Here is a 23,422-nt window from a genome sequence, read left to right as displayed (position 1 = left end):
ACATGAGTATGTATGATTTTAGTATGGGTGGCGCAGGTTAAACTATTGGGATTACACCAGATAGGGTCATTCAGATAAATTCAGGTACACTGAAATGTATCTCTAGTCAATTTGAAATGACTCTATATATAATTCACACACCAAATCATAATGGAAGCCCTCTATTTGGCTCTCCATTCTCTCTCCTCTGAAACACTTAAAGACATATTTGCAGCCATAATTGGTCCCAATCCCGACAGTTCAAACTAACGAAACCTTACATTCACCGTTTGGTTGAGGCTGCAGCAAAGAGAAAGAGCAGTACAGAGACATACGCACACATGTACACACACAGCCTTTCCCCAGTGTCCCTCTCTTATTTCCAGAGAGCAGATTTACAGAAGGAAATCCTTAGCCCATAATCTGTGCGCTCTCTCTGGGTTCCCACCAGGGTTTGCCTCCCAACGCACGGCTAAGCGCCATGACTCGACTCAACTGACATGACCCCTCCGCTATGGGCCAAGTGTGTGTCTGTGAGCGTGTGTGAGCAAACGCATGTGTGTTTGTGCAAATATGAAAGCATAAGTGTTTGTGTATTTGTGTCCTGTGTGAACACACTGTCACAATTTCTCCCTTTTATTTAATAAATTAGTCTAAGCCAAGACCCACTATAGAAACAATCAAATGTAATAAATTGATTTGATTTTTGAATTTCCGTGGAATTACAAAATGTATCGCGCAACCTGACTGACGTTCTGTCCCTCTCGCGCTTCTGTTCTCCTGACAGCAGCAACAGCGAGAGCGAGAGCTGAGGAAACAGCATGAGAGGGAACAGAGGAGGCGCTACGAGGAAATGGAACAGCTCCGCAGAGAGGAGGAGAGGAGGCATGCAGAGAGAGAACAGGTTCATACACTTGCTGTTAGATTCTATTCGGATACAGATATGTACACAGGTAGTACGGCGCTACAGATATGTGTAACCTAATGATGCAAACAAGTGAAACTCAAGTCCAGAATCCTTAGATTATAGTCTACTTTCTGTCTGTCCTTCATGTCTTTTCTGAGTCACTCTGTTTACCTCTGTACCTCAGAGATTATTTTTTCTGTTGGGACGGGGTTTATAGTTTCAGACACACAGAACTCGGGCGATTTTAATCTGATTTAATCTATCTTTGTTTTTCCCTGCTCATAGATCTTGCATGCAAAGACCTAAACACTGCCTCCTCCTCTCTGATTATGTCCATCTCTTGGACATCATCATGTCCAAGACATGATAATAGATGAGATATTGCAATAATGCAATATTTTATTGCAGCATCTTAAATGTTGCCAATATTGCAAAAAGATGAGTTGGACTACGAGTTGGATTTAAAGCTAATAAGCTGATTCCTTGAATTAAAAAAAAACAGATCCAGAAGCTGCACAGCTTTCCAACTTTCTTTTAACATTTTTTTTCCCCTTGTCCTCTCATTGAACCTACTGCTGGACTGGTTTGTGTTTTTTTTGTCTGTCCTGCTTAGCTCTGTTGCTCTCTTCCCACGCTTTTTAGTTGTTTCAAGTGTTTTGGAAAGATATCCTCAAATCTTTTTTTTTTCTATGTCTCTTCATCATTATTTCCTTTGTAACACATTACAATTGTTCGAGAATACGGTCTCCTTCTCTTCCTGTAGCTTCTGACTCTTATCTTCTCTCCTCGTTCACAGCCATCTCAGGAGATTATCTTCTCTATTTCTCTTTCTGTCTCTGTCTTTCTCACTTTGTCTTTATTTGGATGCTCAGACTTCCTGATTTTTCTCTCAATCTACTCCTATGTCCTTGTGCCTACATGCTGCTCAGGAGTATATCCGTAGACAGCTGGAAGAGGAACAGAGGCAGTTAGAGATTCTCCAGCAGCAACTACTACAGGAACAAGCGTTACTGCTGGTAACCATAGCCCTCCCACGTGTTACTACTGCTCCCCAACTGTGCTGTGTGGCCCCTTATCCTCACTGCATGCACCTGCGTTTCGGTTGTACAGAGGAACTGTGAGGGAATCACTCAACCTGTTACTTACTGATGTTTTGAAGAAACATGATGCTTTTGCTCATGTCTAATCTTGTATTTGATATCTTGACATCAGTGATTGCATGTGAAGCACTTAATTTGGCTGGATCTCAGAGAGTTCCCCAGAGGGTAGAGAATCATGTTGGCCCACACAATGCAAGAACATTCAGGAGAAAATAGGACATAGTTGTTTTCCACAGAGCACTCCTAGTCTTGTCTAGGGTAACAGCTTTGTGCTTTATTAGTGTAAGAAATCACATTATGTCTTGTAGTATTTGTCCACTTCTCTTTGCATCCTATTTAAAGAGACATTTTCAGCCTTTAAGGAAAACTTTTGAGATCCCATCCATGCAAAGCTCCACAAACTACACTGAGTACAAGCACAGAAACCCAGGGATGTGTCCTCCCTTCATACTGCCATCCCTCCTGCCTCAATCCCTCCTTCCCTCCCTACAGTACCTATCTTCCTCTCCCTTGACTCATGCCGAATCCTTATGTCTGATAATATCCTAGTCTCCGTTATCCATTATTAGCCTTGAAATTGTGATTTTAATCGCGAAACGTGTGCTCTTGTTCCATCTATGTGATCCCATTTGTCAGTATTTGTGTTTATCGGTTCATTTGTGAATGCATGACCTGAATTTGGCATTGGTGACAGTATTTGCAAATACACACAAAACAGAACAATTGAGGAAAAAAAACTGTGTAGCTTCCTGCAAATTACACCAAGTTTCAATTGTGACTTTTATGATTGTGATCTGCAAGTTATCCTAAAGCAGTGAACGCCACACATCTGGCAAGTCGTAAAAGATACTAAGAATGATTTGCAACTACTATTTTCTCACTGCTAATCATTCAATGGGTTGAAAATTACGTTTTGGTGTTGATCTCTGTCTCCATGTCTCTTTCTCTACTTTTGTCATCCCTCTTGTTAACCCTTTCTGCCTTCCTCATAATCTTTTATTCCACTCTCATTTTCTTTCTGTTTTCTCGTTCCTCTCATTCACCTCTTTCCTCCTTCCCATACTGCCTCTTCCTTTCTCCCTCCAGGAGTACAAGCGTAAGCAGGTAGAGGAGCAGCGGCAGGCAGAGCGGCTACAGAGGCAGCTCCAGCAGGAGAGAGCCTACCTGGTGTCTCTACAACAGCAGCAGCAGCAACAACAACAACAGCAGCAGCAGCAGCAGCAGCAGCAGCAGGATGGAAGGCAAGCAGAGAAGAAACAGCTTTACCACTATAAAGATGTCATCAATCCTACTGACAAGCCTGCCTGGGCTAAAGAGGTAAGTCACAACATCCATGACATACAAAGACATGCATGCAGATATGAATATGTAATGAGTTTCTTTCCAAAATGTGAAATCACCTTTCTTAGGTGATTGAAGGCACCTCCTTTCCATCCCTAATGTATATTATACACACCCTGTGGCCTTTTTATGTTATAGTAATAACTTATTTAACAGGTCTTACCTGAAGCAGCAGTCCTGTGAAGAAAATGGGAGGAGAATGTTTGGGGATCCCACTCATAAATATATTTTTAGAGCCTGAGAATTAACGCTGCTTTGATAATCATACTGTGATGTCTCCTTTGTGTGTGTTGGTTTTGTTGCTCAAACTCCTCTGACTCTGACTCCTAGGTCCCGAAGCAGCAGCATGCTCACGGTAACCCGCCCCGCTCTCACCTACGACATCACCAGTCATTCAACCAACCAGCTTCATCCTCTGCCTCCCATGGCCAACCCAGAGCTCAGGCCCCTAGACGAACCCCGTCCCATGCCGCCCAGCTCCTCTCCACCCACCTCCCCCATATCCATATTTCACTAGACCCCGCGGAGCCGCTAGATCTGGGGCTGAAGCAGGAGATAAGTCAGCAGGTCCGAGAGTTTAGGGCTCAGAAACTGAGTCAGAGGGGCCGCAGCCCAGGGCCCATCCGGGAACACAACCAGGCTGCTGGCCAAGGGCCTAGTAAGGGACCGAGTAAGAACCAGAAAGAGCGTTCCAGTCAAGGGCCAATCAGTCAGTCTAATGCAGTACCCATCCCTTATCCTCTGGGGTCAGGTAATCAGAAAGAGAAGGCTAGAGACAGGCCTCTCTCTGCCCCCAGTCAGGCTGCCATCCAGGGGCTGTTGTCTCCAGACCCACAATCTAAGCCCCTTCAGTCTCATCCTAAGTCCCCAGGACAGGTCCGGAAACCTCAGTCTGGATCTAACTCTGGGTCCAACCCTGCAATCAAACTGGTTAGTGGCCATACTCGCGCCAGGTCGCACTCACCCTGCTTTAGAGTAGATGTAGATGTAGAACTAGAGCATCAGGGAGGGTGGGGAAAAGAGATGAGGCCAGCCGTCAGCCACGAGTGCCTTATGCTGCCCTCGGACTGGGAAGTCACACCATGTGACTTCATTGACCCCCTCTCTAAATCCTTCCCTGAAAATGCTCTCCACTCTGCCCTACCAAGAGAGAGGAGCTCCTACTCACCTGCCCCCCGCAGTTGTAAATTCCTCCAAGTCCCTGGTAACAATCAATTCCTTAGCCCTACTTCTGATAGGGACAGAAGGAATGAGAGATTTGGAGGCAGGATGCAGGATGCAGTAAGAGGTAGCTCCTCTATGTGTGACCTTCGCACTTCTACCCCAGGAGACATGGTTACACAGAGCCTGGCTGTAGGCCATCTAATGAGTAGTCGCTCCTCTAACTCCTTGGTATCCAACACTCCAACCATTCCAACTCCTTGGTTGGGCCTTTCTCCTCGCACCTCCCCACAAAGCACACCCTCAACCTCCCCATGCACCCTTTCCCCTCCATTCTCTCCTGACATCATGACCTGCAAATTTTCTTCACCTTCCCGCCCCCACGTCCAGTTGCCCAACCAGACCCCCTTTCCCCACCTAATCTCACCTGCCTCTACTCCTCACTGCTCCCCCTATGGCTCTCCCTTTGGATCCCAGACCCAGATCTGCATCAGATCTGTTGGAGCAGAGTGCTAGACCTCTCTCCAAAGCACATGTATATAAGAACACAGACACACACACACACACACATATGTTTGTACTTCTATATTTGTGATTAAAATAATGTATTTCTTAGCCCCTAACTCTAAACTTAACCATCTCAACACATTTTTTGTTGCATTTAGTACTGGTTGATACCACATGAAGGTTTTGGTGCACACATTTCTTTTGTAGCTCCAAATTCAAATGTCAACTTAACTTGACAAGTGATGAAACATTTACTGTAACTAACAAAAGGACAAATTAGAAATTAATTATTCAGAATCTAATCTTTAAAGGGCAAGTCCATTTTTTTAAGGTTTATATATCATTCTTCTAAAATTCAAATTTTGGTCAAAGTGTGTATGTTTTAGTGTCAAAATGCCATTTTCCAAAGCCCCCCTAAAAACTTCTTCCCACATGACCTGACATAGGTTTCTGCATGATGACGTTACTACATATAAACGATATATATCCTCAGCCCACCTAGCCAATAGCCACAGAGACAGACTGAGCACTTACTGTTGCTGCTGCTCTGCTAAATGTGTTAACAGACACACAGACACACACAAATGGAGCACTCTCTATTGCTGCTGCTCAAGGTTTAAAAAATAACCCTCTAACCCAAGTCACTCCTTTTTGCTAATGGCTGTGGGCGTTTCCATTTGAACAACCTGGAAAAAAAAAAAACACAGATGGAGTCGCCCTTTAAACACAAAACTGTAACCCAAAAAATATGCCCATCTCGCCATAAATCAAAACTGATACCACCTCTTAAACTAAACTTGATTATAAATTTAATCCTAAAACCAACACTCAAACAGGTCACTGTGAAGAAGAGGCAAATATGTCTTCACTTCTGAAAAATATTCACTGTCTCATGTTCTAAAAGTCAAATTAGTCCCCACAAAGATAGAAGTACAAGAACATGCATACAAACTGTACATACATGTTAATGCACATATACTGGAATTGTATTAATTTGTATTGAAAATATTCTCTACTGGGACTGAGATCCATAGAAGAGGTGCCAGTGTTCAGGGACAGTTTATTATCACCCTGATCCCTTGGTAGCTTAGTTACTACAACCTGACCTCAATTCCCCCACTGTGCCAGCCCCCAAGTCACTCTTATCATCTAATGCCCCACAATGCACCATGGCAAGCCGGCTCCTAGACATACTGGTGACGATGTCATCTGGGAAACTTACCCGTCCCAGCTCTCTTTTAGGTCAGTTAACCAGTCAATGATTCTCCAAGCTTGGTGATGGGTGCTGGCCAAGTGGTGGTGGAATCCTTCCAGCAAGTCTGGATCCTCAGAGGATGCGCTCTCTCCTCCAACTACTTTCATTTGTCTTTTTCCTTGTCCTTTCTTAGTGTAGATGCAGCAGTGGTCGAAATTAACTTCCTTCAATGCTCTGTTTTACCTCTTTAAATCTCTGCCATAGTAGGAAAGAGCTTTTGGGTGGTAGACTGGAGCAAAACCAAAACAACTAATACACAAAATTTGCAGAAATAAGCAGCACCATCCAAAAGGTTTTTCTTCTGTGAGGAGATTTTTTCTTAATAGTAAACTATCTCTCTCGTAGGTCAGTTGAAGTTCATGCTAACCTCTGACTGCCTCTACAGATCAAACTCTAATGACCTGACTTTGATCACAGCAGTCCCTCTCCTGAATCTCTGTATATGTTTCTTTTCCATTGGTTCTCTATAGTTAATGACTATCTGTCTACATTTGTTTAGCTTCCTTTTATCCCAAATGAACAACTAATATGTTGGAAAAACACAGTCCTCTTTTCTGCCACCATACTGTAGATGTTTTTTGTTTTGAGTTTACATCACCAGTTACCTTATTGTAGTTGACTCCCTAGCAGGCAACTAGCAAAGATTTGAGGAATGACACAGTATTGCATTGCTGTTCTGACCCAGGTCATAATCTCAAATAATCCGACCAGATTATGAGCTCATGTGGAATTACAGAGAGCCTCCAAAGGGGATAGTTCTCATTGCACACGCATGTTTACCTGGGGGCTATTGACATTATGCCCTGCTGATCCATGACTCAACTCTCCATGGATCATGGAGTAGATTGTTAAGAGTGGAAAAGTGTGATTTGGGAAGCTGGGAGCATTCCTTGGAGGCCTCTCTTACTGCACAGCAGATAATCTGATAATCTGATTACACTGGCAAGAGGAGCTTTCTGCCTTTCCTCACACACAGATATTTGGTATGCGTTGGCATTGATGCACACACACACACTCTCACAAGTCATTGGGAAAAGTCATACATATACAAACAATCAAACATGGTTTCGCAGGTGTGAACACGCTATCAGTGCACACCTTTGCATGTGCTCAAATCCTTGATTAAGGTTTGAATGTGGTGTCTGCTAAAGGAGATTAGGGATAATTCTCGACCTTTCATGCATAGCCATCAGATGCTTTTACTCCTCAACTGTATGTGGGGCATGGAGATAAACATACACAAACAACTAGGCGTGAGAAACAAAGTGCGACTCTGTGTGCCAAATTTGTATCAACAAACCTGCCAGTTTAGATTTTGTATATTCTGTTAATGTTTTTGGATTTGCTCCAATGATATATGAGGGAGACCGTTAAGGCAGGTTATGACAGGCAAAACAAGCCTTCCACTGAATCTCTCAACATTGGATTTGTTGTAGAAATAGAACACCGAAACAAACAGAAGTAAAAAAACAGTATCACTTTCTTATGCAATCATCAACGTTCATTCAGGTCAGTTACATACCACGTTGTTGTTATTGTCCCACAGAGTTGAGCGATGTTTAGGTCGTCTGGTGGCTTGCAGGGGTGCTTAGGGTGTCGATAACCCAGAGTGGTACAAGTGTGGTGATTAGTTGTTCTGCGTGTTGGGCTGTGAGTGACAGTGGTATGTGACCTGTCCCAGGTGGAGGAACGATCTAAGCTGAACAGACAGAGCTCTCCAGCGCTGCAGCACAAATTGTCCAACCGCATCTCCGACCCCTCCCTCCCTCCCCGCTCAGAGTCCTTCAGCAGCGGGGGCATGCAGCCCGCCCGCACCCCACCCATCCACCGTTCCATCGAACCACAGGTGTGTGTGTGTGTGTGTGCAAAAGAAGGCAAGTGAGTGATTGATGTGTTTACTAGTGAGCAGAATTTCCAAACCACAGACCTCTTATATTCATTATAACCCCTTTTTAAAGTTCATGTCTCCATAACAATCAATCTAACACTCTCATATATCTGTCTCCCTTCTTACTGCCTTACCTCTTTCTATCCTCCTTTTTTCATCTCAATCCACTTTCTGCTGTTGTCCTCTCTTTCCCTACAAATTTTCCATTTTCACCTTTTCATTAATTTCATAATGCATCTACTTTCTTCCTCTATTCTGTTATCTGTCTCCTTTCTTCTCCCTCCCCTTTACCTTACCTTTTTTCATTCCCTTCATTTTTCTCTATCATATTGTTCCTATTTCCTTATTCTTTACTTCTACCTTTTGATCTTCTTCTGTTTCTTCTGTATCCTTTCTTTCTTCCTCCTACCATCTGCTTTCTCTGTTCTACTACTTTTTCCATCCATCCTTTCTACCTTCTTCTTCTCTCTTTTTCTTCATTTTTCCCCCATCCGACCCTGTTCCATCTTTCTCTCCTTCCTTTGATCCTTCTCTCCACCATACCTTCATATCACTGTCCCCACCAACTTCAACCTGCTCCCATACACCCGTCTCGCTCCCTTCATCTCTCCCTCTTCCTCTGTCTCTCTCCCTCCCACAGATGGCTCACTTGGTTCCAGTGAAAACCCACTCCAGCTCCATGTCTGGCTCTCAGTCACTGCAGGACCAGACGGGTTCAGCTCTTAGTGAGGGCGTCAGCGTGGGCTCCCCCAGGCCTGAGATGCCCCGCCAGAACTCAGACCCCACCTCTGACACACCCACACCCCTACCGCTGCGTATCACCGGCAGGGAGGAGCGGGAACGAGATCGGGAACGGGACAGGGACAAGGATCGGGATAGAACCGCCTGGTTGAGAGAGGAGGATATCCCACCCAAGGTCAGAGAATCAGAAAAACACACAATCAGTGATGATGTATAGATTTGTTGTGGCTTACAAATATTTGAATGTATATTGTTTATATAATGTTTTAACTTTCTTTATTAACTTTCTTACTTTATTTTAATGTTGGCTTTACTGACACTGTTAACCAGGACAGGTGTAAAACTACAGGTTGATCATTATTACTCAGTAGCAGAGTAGTTAGTGTCACCACCTACAGTTACAGTAAATGTGCTGGTCTTTGTGTTTTACCATATAACCACACAGATATATAGATGATATATTCATTTAAAACATTCTGGATACAAGCATGACGGGATTAAAGCCAAGCTGAACTAGTTGTGGTGATTATCTCTGTGTTTGTGTGTCCAGGTCCCCCAAAGGACCACTTCTATCTCCCCAGCCCTGGTCAGGAAGAACTCCCCTAATGGAGGAGTGGGTCTGGGCCCTCGCACGGGTTCTCAGCTCATACGCGCCAGGTAAAGCTCATATTAGCACACTGTGCACCTCTAAGTTACATATCTGAAGTCACCTTTATAGTCTCGTTTGAGCCACTTAACACATTTAAGTAGAATTGTTTTGATAGTTTTTTTTTTTACTTTACTGTATTTTTATTGTATATTTATGTTATTACAAAAAATGCTGATATGTAGTGTTACCATAGACTGCTCTAGGTGTTAAATTAGATCAAATTCAACATCATTTAGCAGAACCTCCACCATGCTGCATCAATTCTGTTTTTATATTGCAGAAGATACCTAGGACATATCAATCCTGCAACTCATACCTCTGTATTATATACATGTTTTTAACAATAAACAACTGGGAAATGCATGAAAAGATTTTCATCCTTTTTCAGTAACCCAGACCTACGACGCTCAGAGCTCTCTCTGGATGCCATGCTGCAAAGAACTTCCTCCAACTCGTCGTCATCTTCCTCCCCTTCATCTCAGGGAGGCTCAGCCGAGAGGAGAGGTACTCACAAAATCTAGAACACACAAAAATACTCTCATTTACTCACGCACACACATAAAATGAAAACAGACATAAACTAGTGGACGCATTTCCATGGAAGCAATGTGTATGCAGTATGCAAATGGAGAACCACACATACACATACACTCACAGGGCTTCATCATGTTTCAGAGGCTATCAGCGGGACATTGTCAGTTGCAGTTCTGCTCTGATCAACCTGTCTGATGTGCCCTGTTACTCTCAGCCTCCAGAGAGATAGAAGAGAGGAAATGAGAGAGGCAGATAGAGAGAGGCGTAGAGCGATGTGTCAAACAACAGGCCAGAGGGATATCTAAGATATGCATGGATCTCCCCCTGACAAACACATGGCACAGTGAGAGGGGTGGAGGTTGAAGTATGGTTGGACAGGTCACTGTCATTTTGCAATCAAGTTGGGAGTCAGTGTCGTCAAAATACAAACTGGTATCAAACACAAAATCTTCACAACATGTTTGAACAAATTTAGATAAATCCTTTAAGACAAACAGCTTTGGAACCAGTCTTTTAAACTGACATCTTTTTTTTAATAAATGCTTTTGGTGATGTGAAGATTCTTTATGTATGTAGGTCAAATGTGTAATTATGTCCTTGTTCGGTTTGATAGGTCAAACCAAGCAGGAAGGATCCCCTCCGGGAGCCAATCAGGAGACAAAGCCTAAACAGGAGGAGGGCCGTGAATCAGCCAGACCCAGCAGACCTGCAGTGAGTCACACAACACACACACACACACACACACACACACACACACACACACACATACACACACACATTTACTTTCTATGGAAGCAATCTCCTCTCTGGGAATCCTCTACAGGCCCCGTCTTCTTTTTTTTTCTGCTATTCATCTGGTTCTTTCTTTCTCTGCCTCTCTCTCTTTCTCCTTCCATTCTTCAGAGCTATAAGAAAGCCATAGATGAGGTTAGTAACACTTGAGTCCCCTTTCCTTTACCCTGGTTTTTCCTTTGCCTCGATCTTCAGAGCCTCTCTTTTCCCCACTGGCGTGGTGGAGTTAGTTGGCTTCACAAGAAGATGACTTTTCTCTTCATTTTTTAACTTGTAAATATCAGGGTGTTGTGACGACGGCAGTGCATGTGTGCTTCTACACACATACCTGAAAGAGTGTACGCGGACCTGTGCTTTTGCGGGTTTGTGTGTAGACATGCATGTGTTGTGTGATCTGTGTGTGTATGTGGGTATGTGCAGGTGTGTAACCTGTACTGCCAAACACCTGAGTAGTCTCTGAATCTCTTTTCCTGTTTCTCTGTTGTCACGGTTACGGGTCAGGAGGAGCTGGTAAGCCCACCGTGTATGACGGTCCTCCCCCCCGTCTGCATGATTTGGTCTGATCCATCAGCTGGGTTGAATGGGGAGGGAGTAACAACGGGCCTTCTGGCATGGGGGTGATTGGTAGAGGGGGTGCAGATTTATGCTGCACTCCAGTAGTACACCAAGCCTGATTATTTGTTCTTCTCTCTACTTATGACTCGTGTACATCATATTTGCTCTCGAGTGAATAAAAGTGCTGATCTGTGCTCACCTCTCAGGTCACAAAATAAAAATTTTACTGTTGCTAATCAAAAAAAATGAAGTGGCCTCAGATAAGCACTCTTGTTCCAGGACACCTATGTTTATAGCCCCGGATGTTTGTGTGGCAACAAATCAGTTGTCCTCTTGTCATGATGCTGATGGTTTGTCCTACTCTTTGCTCCTCTATGCTCCCCTCGTCCTCGTATGTGATTTGGTCTCTCACTCCTCAGGTTATGAGAGTGACGATAAAGAACAGATGAACTAAATGACTTTGCCTCTTTCTCTTCTTCTCCTCTGTCTCTTTCTGCAGGACCTAAGTGCATTGGCTAAGGAACTCAGAGAACTGAGAGTAGAGGAGGGGAGCAGACCTCCAGTCAAGGTAGGATGACATTTATAATAATGAGAGATGATAGATATATGGCAATAATAAAGGTAAACACAAGACTGCAATCACCCGTTGATTGCCTGCAATTAAGATAGCTGGGAATAAAAACACAATAAAACTACAGTACAAGCTTTGTTATAAAAGCTGTTGTGGTAATGGCAGGATGACAGATCATTGTGTCAGGCAATAATGGCTAAAAAAAAACCCATGCAAAACAAACAGACTTATGATTGATTATTAAAAGAACATTTCTTTGTCAAAAGTTCAAGGTATGCTTTTGTTTTTAGAGATCCCTTATCACTGTTCCAGAGAACTGCAACAGTATACATAGTAACAACGTATTTTTGCCTGTGAACTCCTAAAAGAATATGAATAACTTGCTTAACTAGTTAAGCTACCTGCATAATCATGGTAGTCTCGGATGAAACTGAAAATGAAAATGAGAAGGAGTTTTAGCCAATTCAGTGGTCTGTCTGTCTGACACCACCGAGCAACTGGTCAGGACCACAGAGACCATATGGACCACTGTTTACTATGAACAGTGAAATAAAAGATCTACTCACATGCTATGCAGACAGTAAGAGAGAGAGAGAGAGAGAGATTTAGAAGAATACAGAATATAGACAAAGGATTATGAGCTCTGACATTTATTCGGCTAACAGTGTTGCCAACACAGCCAGAGAAGGGAAAAGGTGGATTAGGACCACAAATCGCACAGACCACTCACTACCTGCACTCTTTACAATTTTGTGAGACCTAACTTCATTTGAATAATTATTCCTCTCCACTGTCTGAACACTGAGATTTTGAAAATGTGTGTCCACAAAAGTCCACATGCGTATTGGTGGGTAATTTAGATACTACCCTAATAAGTTCCTCTTCTTATCTCAGTGTTCTATTCTCAGAGGGTTTCTCACCAATTCTCTTTATTTAAGGATTGCATTTTTGTTTTTACATCTTGCGTTCTTATGAAGGTGACAGACTACTCGTCCTCCAGTGAAGAATCAGAGAGCAGTGATGAGGACGGGGAGACGGTGGGGCATGATGGGACTGTTGCTGTTAGCGACATACCCCGCATCATGTAAGTTGTCCTCTGTTTTTGTTTTTTCTTCTCTCTCTATGTGGTTTGGGTTTTTTTTGTTTTTTTCAAGCTGGACCTGTCAGTGTTCATTTGTGATGGGATATGCATGTCTTTGAAATATGTGCCACGCCAGTAGCTTGTCAGTATAGTTTTGGCAGAAATGCTTTGTAAATGATCTGGTCTGTGTGTGTGTTTGTGGTGTGTGTGCGTTGCAGGCCAGCAGTGCAGAGCAGCAGTGAGTCGTATGGAGGGCTGACGGAGGACTCTCTGGGAGATGCCTATAATAGCTCCAAGGACGGCACTCTAGTGATGAGAGAGGTGATGAATGTGCACATATACACATGAGCCACATGGGTTCAGAGATAAAAGAATGTAAATTAACAGAGAAAATACTGTTTTTGTTTATATTCTACCATCAAACTGGGTACAGTTTGCTTCTTCATCACCATCTTTATCTCTTTTTTTTCTATTCTCCTCACTTCTCTCACTATCAAATCTCCTCTTCCCTGCGTTTATCAACTCTCAACTTTCAGGCAGAGGAGAGGAGGAGAGGTGGTCACACAGAGAGCAATGGGTTCGGTAACCATGGTAACCTCCCCGACCTGGTACAGCAGAGCAACTCTCCCTCAGCCACACCCACAGCCCTGCAGGAACTTGGCGACATGGCTGAGGTCAGAAACACATACACACACACACACACAATCCTGCATACAGTGCTGTAAATAAAACATGAATTTAATTAATGCAATAAATCATCTAACTTCACATAGAAGAAAGAAATAACTAGGTTGAAAACAAATTCAGCCTTTTTTTTGTAGCTATCCTGATCGAGATAAGCCCATTTTTACATCCTGATATGATGTATTTTTATACCTGTGAAATAAGAAAAACAAAGTTGGAGATACTAATATGTTCTTGGTATAGATTTAGGCTAGTCTGCGTGGTGTGTTTATGTCTATACAGTATATGTAGGCTGCTACAAAGTAATTGCTCATGTTTTTTGTCTTACAGTTTGGTTTGGGCGGGTCCAAAGCATCCTTCACCCCATTTGTTGATCCACGTGTCTATCAAACCTCCCCGAGTGATGATGATAATGAGAACTCAGCGGCAGGTAAGGAAAGCATAGAAAAGCTTTGGTGGCACATTACATATATTCAGCCAGAACATTTTTATTGTAAACAGGCAACTATTTTTCAGTTAGTCAATCCAGAGCGTCATTAGTAGAAAAGCCAACTGTGTGAATTTGTTTTGCACCTGTAATGTCTGCACAGTTGTCAACAAACAGTTTTTCTCCATCTCTCTCTTCTTCTGTGGTATCTCAGCCATGTTTGCGAATGAACTGCTGAGGCAAGAGCAAGCCAGGCTAAATGAAGCCAGAAAGATCTCTGTGGTCAACGTCAACCCTACAAACATCAGACCCCACAGTGACACACCAGAGATCCGCAAATACAAGAAACGCTTCAACTCTGAGATCCTGTGTGCTGCGCTCTGGGGTACATCCTACATCTTACTTAAAAAAAAAAACAAAATAGGAAATTCTTTACTCAGAATACCTCTACATGTCTTTTTGTGTATCTGTTTGTGTCTCTGACTCTTGCATGTTTGTGTATTGTTCAGGTGTGAACCTTCTGGTGGGGACGGAGAACGGTCTAATGCTGCTTGACCGAAGTGGACAGGGAAAAGTGTATAACCTGATCACCAGACGGCGTTTCCTACAAATGGATGTGCTGGAAGGGCTCAATGTGCTAGTCACCATATCTGGTTGGTCTAACATACACATTCACCCTGTATGTACACACACAAATGCATGCTCATATCTGAATTGATTTAACATGCCAGCTCACACATGAAAAAGCAGAGTGCTGTTTACCTCACAGAAATGCAGATTGTAGCTCATAACATGCTTGTTCCTCTTCCATTACTCTCAAAGTACACATCTAGCACAGTCACAATGGCCAGATCAGCTTCCATTGTGTACTTTTTAATAGGAACCCAGAAAGGTTTCCAATTTATTTTGGGGTTATATCCCTATTCCAGTAAATTTGATCTCATTTCTCTTTCTCCCTTTGTCCTCTCTCAGGGAAAAAGAATAAGTTGCGTGTCTACTACTTGTCCTGGCTGAGGAACAGAATATTACACAACGACCCGGAAGTAGAGAAGAAGCAGGGTTGGATCACAGTTGGGGAACTGGAGGGCTGTGTGCATTATAAAGTTGGTAAGGGTGTGTGTATGTGTGTGTGTATATGAATTATGAAGTAATTAATTTGGATCACATATGAAGAGGCTGATATTTTGGCCTGATTCTGACTGGGCTTGTCATTCCAGAGTGGGCTGAAATGTCACATCATTCATCTTTCAATACATGTTAAAAATGTAACATATATAATATATTTGTGATCATGTTGTTTAAGTCGAAAAGTTCATGTTTTAATAAGTCATGCTTTGAAGCACTCTTTATTCCATTTATGCTTAACATGTGTATTTGTCTTTGTCATGTTTCTAGTTAAATATGAGAGGATTAAGTTCCTGGTGATTGCTCTGAAGACCTCTGTGGAAATCTATGCCTGGGCTCCCAAACCTTACCACAAGTTCATGGCCTTTAAGGTACAGAAGTACAAACAAATACATACACACATTAACCGTCACATACATTCATTCATTCACATGTATAGATGCAGAACTAATATATATATACTATATGACTATGAGCCTTGAATGTTGTTCATCATATCTCAAAATTTTGTTTGGTTGGATCAATCATTTGTCATTTGTTTCCTTTCTCACTCTATTTACTTTACTCCATTATCACCCTCTATTCCTGAATGTCTATGCCTTCCCCTTTCTCTTACCCTGCTTCACTTTTTCTCTTCTCCCTCCTCTGTTTTGCTCTCTGTCTATCAGTCATTCACTGAGCTGCAGCACCGTCCCCAGCTGGTTGACCTTACAGTGGAGGAAGGTCAGAGGTTAAAGGTCATCTATGGCTCCAGCGTGGGCTTCCATGTCATCGATGTGGACTCAGGCAACCCCTACGACATCTACATCCCCTCACATGTAAGCTTGTGTGTGTGTGTGTGTGTGTGTGTGTGTGTGTGAGGGCGCGTATGAATCCTTTGTAAATCTTCAGAGAACATATTTTCCGAAGCCTTTCTCAAGACAAAGTAGAGGGAGATTTTTTTGAAATCCTTCATGCCCAGCCCTACTGTATTACCTATGGATTTCCTGCTCTGCCAGAGTCAGCAGTGACTCACACAGGACTTTCTCATGAGGATTAGCATCAAGGAATACAATGACTTCTTTTGACAAATTACCTCTTTGATCTATTTACTGTTGTGCGAGAAAAAAGATCAATGGCAGTTTGACCTCTTTTTATTAGATTTTTTTGTAGTTTGGTAAATATGGCCTGTCTATCTTAAGTACACAGAATGTAGCTCAAATCACAGAATTTCTTTCATTACAGAACACAAAGATGTGGTAGCTGCCACCAAATTTCCTTTTGGAGCAAAGGTCATCCAAAGAGCATTATTGGCAAGAAAAGGCAGCTTATTCTTGTAGCATTCTTCTTTTTACCATGGCACCGTGCAGGCAGACATGTAGGCAGTCTCTCAGTCACTCATTGTAGCTAGGTAGACTGTCAGTGTTTGTACAGTTGCGTGCTTGAATGCAAATCAGTTCTGGTACTTGCATGCAGATTAGTTTGTTCCGTGGTGGCTTCACTAATCGCATGCTTTTACTCAAATTAGGTTCAAATGCAGTTCAGCCAAAATTCTTGATTTAGTGGCAATATTTCAGTGAGCATAAACCTCTGAGTACAGATGTTGGAACACGCAAACGTAGCCTAGTGTGTGTTCAACTTGAGTGACTGAGGTTATGCTATGTAATACGTGCACCACAGGAATATTCTTGACCTCTGAGGTGATTGTCTTTTACTGTTTCCGCCTTTCATCCACACTTCCTTTCTCTCTCCTTCCCTGCCAACTTCTCTTTCAGTGTGCCAAACAGCTAAAGGTGACATCCTGCCATCCACCATTTAGACTTGGACAATAGATTCTTAGTAAAACCCCATAGTAGATGCACAGCAGAACTCTATGTGTCTATGTGTAGTACAGTTCATTAGTGTAGAGATTAATAGATAACTTAGTTAGAACTAGGTTTGCATGAATAAATTCATCTTACCCAAAGCAGCCAACACAAGGTTCTGTAAAGATACTGCACTCCCAGCGAGAAGTTGCATGCTGGAGCCGCAACACAGAATTGCAGATTCAAACCTAATTCCACATACTTCCACATAATTAGTATTACTTTCAATTAAATAGAGTTTTCATTTAATGCATTGACATATTTTTATCGCTCACCTTGCAAAATTCCAACCAGCAACACCACCACAGTATGATGCACTCAGAGTGGTTTTGTTTGGTTACAGTGCTTCCATTTTCTCATATCAATTTCTTATCTGATGGAAGTTACTTCCTTTACATGGTCATGAGTAAGCAGAAGTGTGGCAATAAATTCTGCAGAATTCTTGTGTAAATGCAGTTTCTCATGGGTTAAGATGAGTTTTTTCACTACCTTGTCACTCATTTGTTGTACTGTTATAATCCCTTGTTGTGCTCCTGAAGTGTAGTTTTGACCTCATAATAGCCTGCTGGCACAAATATAGGGGGTTGTATCTCTGGGCTACACTTTGAGTAAAATGCACAGATTCAAGCTACTGTTTGTCTGTGTGCTTGTTAGTGTTCTCAACTCTTCTGGTGTTGTTTATGTTAATTAATATGAGAGAAAATGTGCTATGCTGTTTGTCCATTCACCCATTATACAGAACAAGGCTTCTCAGCCAACAAACCTAAGTTCGACCTTTTTGCAGTATTGATGCGCCTGATATTTGGCAGCCTCGTCAAAGTCAACAAAGTTGGCTCTTAGAGGATTACAGAACGCAAGCCGGTCAAACAAAAAAAAAGCTAAACAGCCAGCCAAATTCTGTTGCGTTAAATGCCCGTGATGAAACCTCTATTATAATATTTGAATCTAATGTAAGTTATGATTAAATTTGACAGATTTAATTAAAGCCTCTGAAATGTTTGCGTGTGTGCATCTGTGTCTGTATTAGATCCAGAGCCAGGTGACACCCCATGCTATCGTGGTGCTCCCTAAGACTGATGGGATGGAGATGCTGCTGTGTTACGAGGACGAGGGAGTCTACGTCAACACCTATGGTCGAATCACCAAGGACGTGGTGCTACAATGGGGAGAGATGCCTACCTCTGTTGGTATGTTACAACCACATGTGTATTTGTGGTCTGTTGATTTTAATAGTTTTTATCTACACTGGAATAGTTAAGACATTATAGAGAAATAATCAGATCCAAAATGTAATTTAAAACTCACGAAACTTGAAGTTAAGAAGATTTGCTTGTTAGTGTTTTGCAATGTAGATCAAAAGTGTTGTGAGGCTGAGCTTATGGGGGTTCATGTAAGGTTTAATTACATTCAGAAATCAGTTTATAACATCAGCCTTCACAGGAAGGCTTCCAGAAGTGCTTAGTAGGAACAAGAAAGGCGAGGGAAGGGTAGTGAGGGTAAAAGATTGAGAAAGAGAGGAAAAATGGATAAAGCTGATTAATAGTGAGTGTAAAAGGAAAAGTGAGGGAGTACGAAACAAGGAGTTAAAGAGAGAGGAAGTAAGCAAGAGAGACCAGCTGATGCGTGCGAGCATGTGACAAGCGAAAAACAAGTTAATTTTTGGTTGGTTTAATTACCATTCTAATTGTCGATATGAAGAGGGAAACTGGTTAGTGGAACAGGAAAAACAGGAAAAAACAGGAGGTGGATTACATTTTTTAATTAACATGAAATTAATTTGTTTACTCTGTTATCAAACAAGTTGAACTGCTTTGGACCCCGAAGCAGCAATGCAATTACCTGTCTAGTCTGCCAGAAAATAGAGGACGTCAGTTGAGTAGGCGGTCCTTCAATGTGGTCCAGGATGCCTTGCATTTACATTGCTAGATGAATTTGGTTACATGCAGCCCAGACGACCTCCGAATGTGATCTGAGTGATCGGATCTCAGTCCGTCCTCAATGCGTCTTGGGTGCGTTTACACCCATATTTAGAGCCGTCCACTTGTGATCGGATCACCCAAGACGGATGTTAATACCAGGTGTAATCAGGGTCCTTGTTTCAATAGAAAATACCATTTAATTTCTTGTATTGTAGTGCCCTCGTGTGGCAGTCAGGGATATTACACTTTCGGATCACATCTGGACTCTACTGTACGTTGTACATTTGAATAACTTTGGTTTATGGAACCTGCTTTAAGATTTTTTTGTTGAAAGTACCATGAACTTGTCCAGTGTCAGCAAGCGTCCTTCCTGAAATGTCCTCGAGCTGCAGCGGTGCATCTCTGTAATCGACCCTGACCTCAAAAACACAAAGAGAATTAATCATTAATAAAATACAGCATTGCATAATTGTATCACATGATATTAATAAAGCCTCAAAAAGAAAGAAAATGTCCATAATCTATCAAAAAAATGTATGAAAGTAACAGTATTAACTCTGTTATTTATTTTTGTGGTAGGCAGTTGGTTTTTATAAAAGTAAGTTGAATAAAACTGAAGTGTATATAATTTCCTCTGTGTTTTTTCCTCTTTTCCAGCCTATATCCATTCTAATCAGATTATGGGCTGGGGTGAGAAAGCCATAGAGATCCGCTCTGTGGAGACGGGTCATCTGGATGGAGTCTTCATGCACAAGAGAGCCCAGAGACTCAAGTTCCTCTGTGAGAGGAACGACAAGGTAAAACACAATCAGATTGCAAACTCTTTTCTTTGATGCTTGGCTATTCTTATGTCATGCTCGAAAATTATTGGAGTAAATCACATAACATTAAAACAATGCTCTTGACTTTGACTTGGTCTTGATTTCAGCGCTGCTTCTTGTGGACACATACACAAGATGTTAAAACATAGATTGTGAGCATTAAGTTTGGTATGATTTGCATAGATCTTGCACAGACCTTATAAAAAATAATAAATAAAAATATAATAAAAAAATAAACACTTCAAATGTACGGAGATTTGAGTCCAAAATTATGTATCCACAGTTTCCACATAAATTGACCACAATTAATATTATTTACTCTCTCTCTCTCTCTCTCTAGGTATTCTTTGCATCGGTGCGTTCAGGAGGTAGCAGCCAAGTTTTCTTCATGACACTCAACAGAAACTCTATGATGAACTGGTGATGGCTCCTGCAATTGTCCACTCTGCCTCACTCTCCCCTTGGCCAGCCCAACTTGGCCCACGGCACATCTCACAAATGAACCCGATCGATGAGTGGCCACAAGTGAACTCTTAAACACTTGGAGAGACTAAAAAGGTGTAGAAAAAAAAAGTCAAAGTTATTGTAGAGAAAAACAACAACAACAACGACCTGTTCTAAATGAAGAGACATGTTACCCTAGATTATATCAGGTCATGCAGAAGCCATCGTTACTCAACTGACTGGCAAACTGGTGCCACTGACTTTCCAAATATTCTCTTCCTTCCTCTTTCTCTTTCCCTGTCTGTTACTCTTTTCCCTTTTTGTCTGTCTTTTTCTATTTTCTCTCTGCAAGGACCAGTGCATTCAAGTGTTCAACAACTTAAGAGCTGCACTTTACACCTGCCTCCCTTTATCTCCTCTTCCTTTTTGCCCCCTCCTTCTTTATGACCAAGCCTCTGCTCCTTCCCTCCATCAAGTCATCACTTTTTCAGTCCTTTGACATCCATGTGCTCCATTTCCCTCACTTCCTATCCACCATGTGTGGGCCCATTCCCCGAGAACTACACCGCACAGGCTGGAGGAAGAATAGACGAATATGATTTAATCTAAATTTAAATATATACTTCTGAATATGACAGTGCAGGGAGGGCAGCTGAGGGATGACAAATCTACTCAGGATGTTGGCAGTGACCTGATTGATTTTCTTTCTCCTCCGTCACTCCCCTCCTCCTCCTCCTCTACTTCCTCCTCTTGCCATCATTTCAGGCTCCAAGTAGACTGAATTGTGATGTAGTGTTCGATCGCATTTTTGCTGATAGAGATGCGATGAGACACTCTGCTGTCATAGGCAGGTCGTAACAGTATGCAAACATGATGTCTGTGTCCCTTTAAAATGAAATCACTGGTCCATTTTGTCTCCTTTCTTTCTGTTTCCCTCCTCCTGTCAACCCCCATCATCATCATCATCATCATCATCATCATCATCATCACACCTCTCTTTACTCTTAATGTCTTTAAATTCTGAAGGTGCTGCATCAGATATACTGTAATATTACAATGAAGAATGAGAGTGTCATTCTGTTCATTAGGTATATGTTTATTTCTGTTCTTTTCCTTTTCTGTGTAACAGTTTGGAGTCAGTCAGTCTTGAAGCTTGATGAATTGTACAGCACATGTGTGTCAGCGTGAGTGTGTGTGTGTGTGTGTGTGTGTGTGTGTGTGTGTGTGTGTGTGTGTGTGTGTGTGCGTTTCACTTGATGTTGAAATGAATCCCATTCAAATCAAGTTCGAATCAAAGTGCGACATTGAAGTCAATGTCTAGAAAAAGAGTAATCCAGTCTCTGTGCGTGAACTCTGACCTTAATGCGATCAAAGCAACTTTGAGTGTGTTTACATGCAGATTTATGATATTATCTTCTTAGTATGAAGTTTATGAGTTGGTGTATCTAAACACCATGCATTTAAAAATAGGCAATATTAGTGGTTGATTTTTGGAGTATGTTTCTGTTTCCTTTGACACAGTAATATTCAAAATGGTCTGGCTATTCGTGAGCACAGCGACATAAAGATCCATATTAACACCTTATCCTGAATTTGACCTTAATGGGATATGAGCTAGTACCCCCAATACTGTGTGCATGTGAAAGCACTCATTGTTGAAAGCTGTGGTGTCCTTTTTGAATCATGCTCCTGTGTGATTGGTTCTTCTGATTTTGGCTCCTAACTGTTCATATGGTGCCTAGCATGATGTAAGCAAAACTAAAATGGAGGCCAAAAGATTATCACTGATATTATAATTAAAATTTATATTGCCTAAAGGCTCACTTTACACAGTTTTCTTTGTGTTATGATCTAACTTTAACACATAGTCGATGTTATTTGTCTCTCTTAATGGAGATGTACATTAACAAAGCTGAGACTTGATTTATTCTTTGAAAGGAGTAACTGAACATGATATGATAAAACCTTACAATTTCATACATATTTAGTACAGCTCAATCATTAATACATTCAATTTATAACACTATTGAGGGTGGACTAGTCCATGCATACTCATCCATGTTGGAGAACAATATAATGCAGATTAGTTAGTTTTTTTTTTTGGTGGATATACTGTAGGCTTGGCAGTGTTGGCCTATGGTTAACAAAGTTAAGATGACACAAAAGAATACATGTTCCCCAATAATGTAATCATCATCTGAATCAAGTTTTTTCTGTGAAATTGGTTTCTGTTGTATTTTCAAGGACTTTTTACACTTGCATTGAGTAGTTGTTCCTGTGCAGCTGTAAGTTAGGTTCACTGATCTCTGTTAGGGGGAGCAGGCTAACATTTTAGCAATAAAGAGCCGAGCTGAAGAAACCACTGTCTTCCCTGTGTGTGTGTGTGTGTGCGCGTGCATGCATCTGTGTGTATGATTAATGAGCAAGTGTGAATGGGGCATTAATATTATGTTTGTCCATTATGGAATTCACTCTTCCCATTGGAAATGCTGACAGTCATTACACTGAGGACTCTCCTTTCAAAGACAAAACCACTGTATTCTTTATTCTGTTTATTTCCTGTTTTCTTTATTTTGAAAGAGCATTACTAATGTCCTGTTTTGGGATTTATTTGTTTTGTAAAAGAGATGCTGTAAGAGAGAAATAAATGAAACTAGAGCATTATGCTGTCTTTCTGGAGTTGTGTTTTTTTGTGGATGTCTGTTTTGCAAGATGTGCTCATTTGTATCAGCTTCGACCCTCAGACTTTGTCCCCCCAGTATATCATTAACTGCATAGTGTGTGTGAACGAGAGAGAGAGAGAGAGAGAGAGAGAGAGAATGGTGCCCATATGTCACTAGTACTATCAAACAACAGGGCTGGATCTGAGCAGCAACAGGTGCTTAGATAAAACTTGTTGTTTGCTATTTGGTGGTAATTTTGCATTCCGTTATTGATTGTAATATACAGAATATCATTATCCATAGTGCACCAGCATGTAACACCACTCATATGATCCTGAAACCAATGTTTTCCTAAATAGATTCCAGACTGGCTCAACATTTTGTCACTGTGATTTTTATTTTATTGCTTCTCTCCCATAGGAGTAATGTATGTG

The 23,422-nt window shown here is 41.7% G+C and overlaps 1 protein-coding gene across 4 annotated transcripts in view; it reads left to right on the top strand.

The window, feature by feature from the left end:
• tnika (TRAF2 and NCK interacting kinase a) overlaps positions 1–22,989 on the top strand; it is a 61,641-nt gene extending 38,652 nt beyond the window's left edge. The window contains exons 13-34 of one of the 4 annotated variants that reach the window (XM_067613503.1): positions 767–883; positions 1,816–1,902; positions 3,073–3,303; positions 3,658–4,257; positions 7,932–8,096; positions 8,779–9,054; positions 9,430–9,536; positions 9,917–10,032; positions 10,676–10,773; positions 11,909–11,977; positions 12,958–13,064; positions 13,280–13,382; positions 13,598–13,735; positions 14,076–14,175; positions 14,387–14,557; positions 14,682–14,825; positions 15,145–15,279; positions 15,568–15,668; positions 15,966–16,115; positions 18,169–18,328; positions 19,718–19,857; positions 20,222–22,989. In XM_067613503.1, coding sequence (XP_067469604.1) covers positions 767–883; positions 1,816–1,902; positions 3,073–3,303; positions 3,658–4,257; positions 7,932–8,096; positions 8,779–9,054; positions 9,430–9,536; positions 9,917–10,032; positions 10,676–10,773; positions 11,909–11,977; positions 12,958–13,064; positions 13,280–13,382; positions 13,598–13,735; positions 14,076–14,175; positions 14,387–14,557; positions 14,682–14,825; positions 15,145–15,279; positions 15,568–15,668; positions 15,966–16,115; positions 18,169–18,328; positions 19,718–19,857; positions 20,222–20,305 — 3,399 coding nt within the window. In that variant the 3' untranslated portion in view covers positions 20,306–22,989. The remainder of the gene's footprint in view (positions 1–766; positions 884–1,815; positions 1,903–3,072; positions 3,304–3,657; positions 4,258–7,931; positions 8,097–8,778; positions 9,055–9,429; positions 9,537–9,916; positions 10,033–10,675; positions 10,774–11,908; positions 11,978–12,957; positions 13,065–13,279; positions 13,383–13,597; positions 13,736–14,075; positions 14,176–14,386; positions 14,558–14,681; positions 14,826–15,144; positions 15,280–15,567; positions 15,669–15,965; positions 16,116–18,168; positions 18,329–19,717; positions 19,858–20,221) is intronic. The other 3 variants (XM_067613504.1, XM_067613506.1, XM_067613507.1) reach the window with 3 other exon arrangements.
• The last annotated feature ends 433 nt before the right edge of the window (positions 22,990–23,422 follow it).

Source organism: Thunnus thynnus, chromosome 16, assembly GCF_963924715.1.
Source record: "Thunnus thynnus chromosome 16, fThuThy2.1, whole genome shotgun sequence".
In the NCBI taxonomy this organism is placed as follows: Eukaryota; Metazoa; Chordata; class Actinopteri; order Scombriformes; family Scombridae; genus Thunnus; species Thunnus thynnus.
The sequence above is the reverse complement of the archived record's forward strand: the minus strand, read 5'-3'. Positions and strand labels throughout refer to the sequence as shown.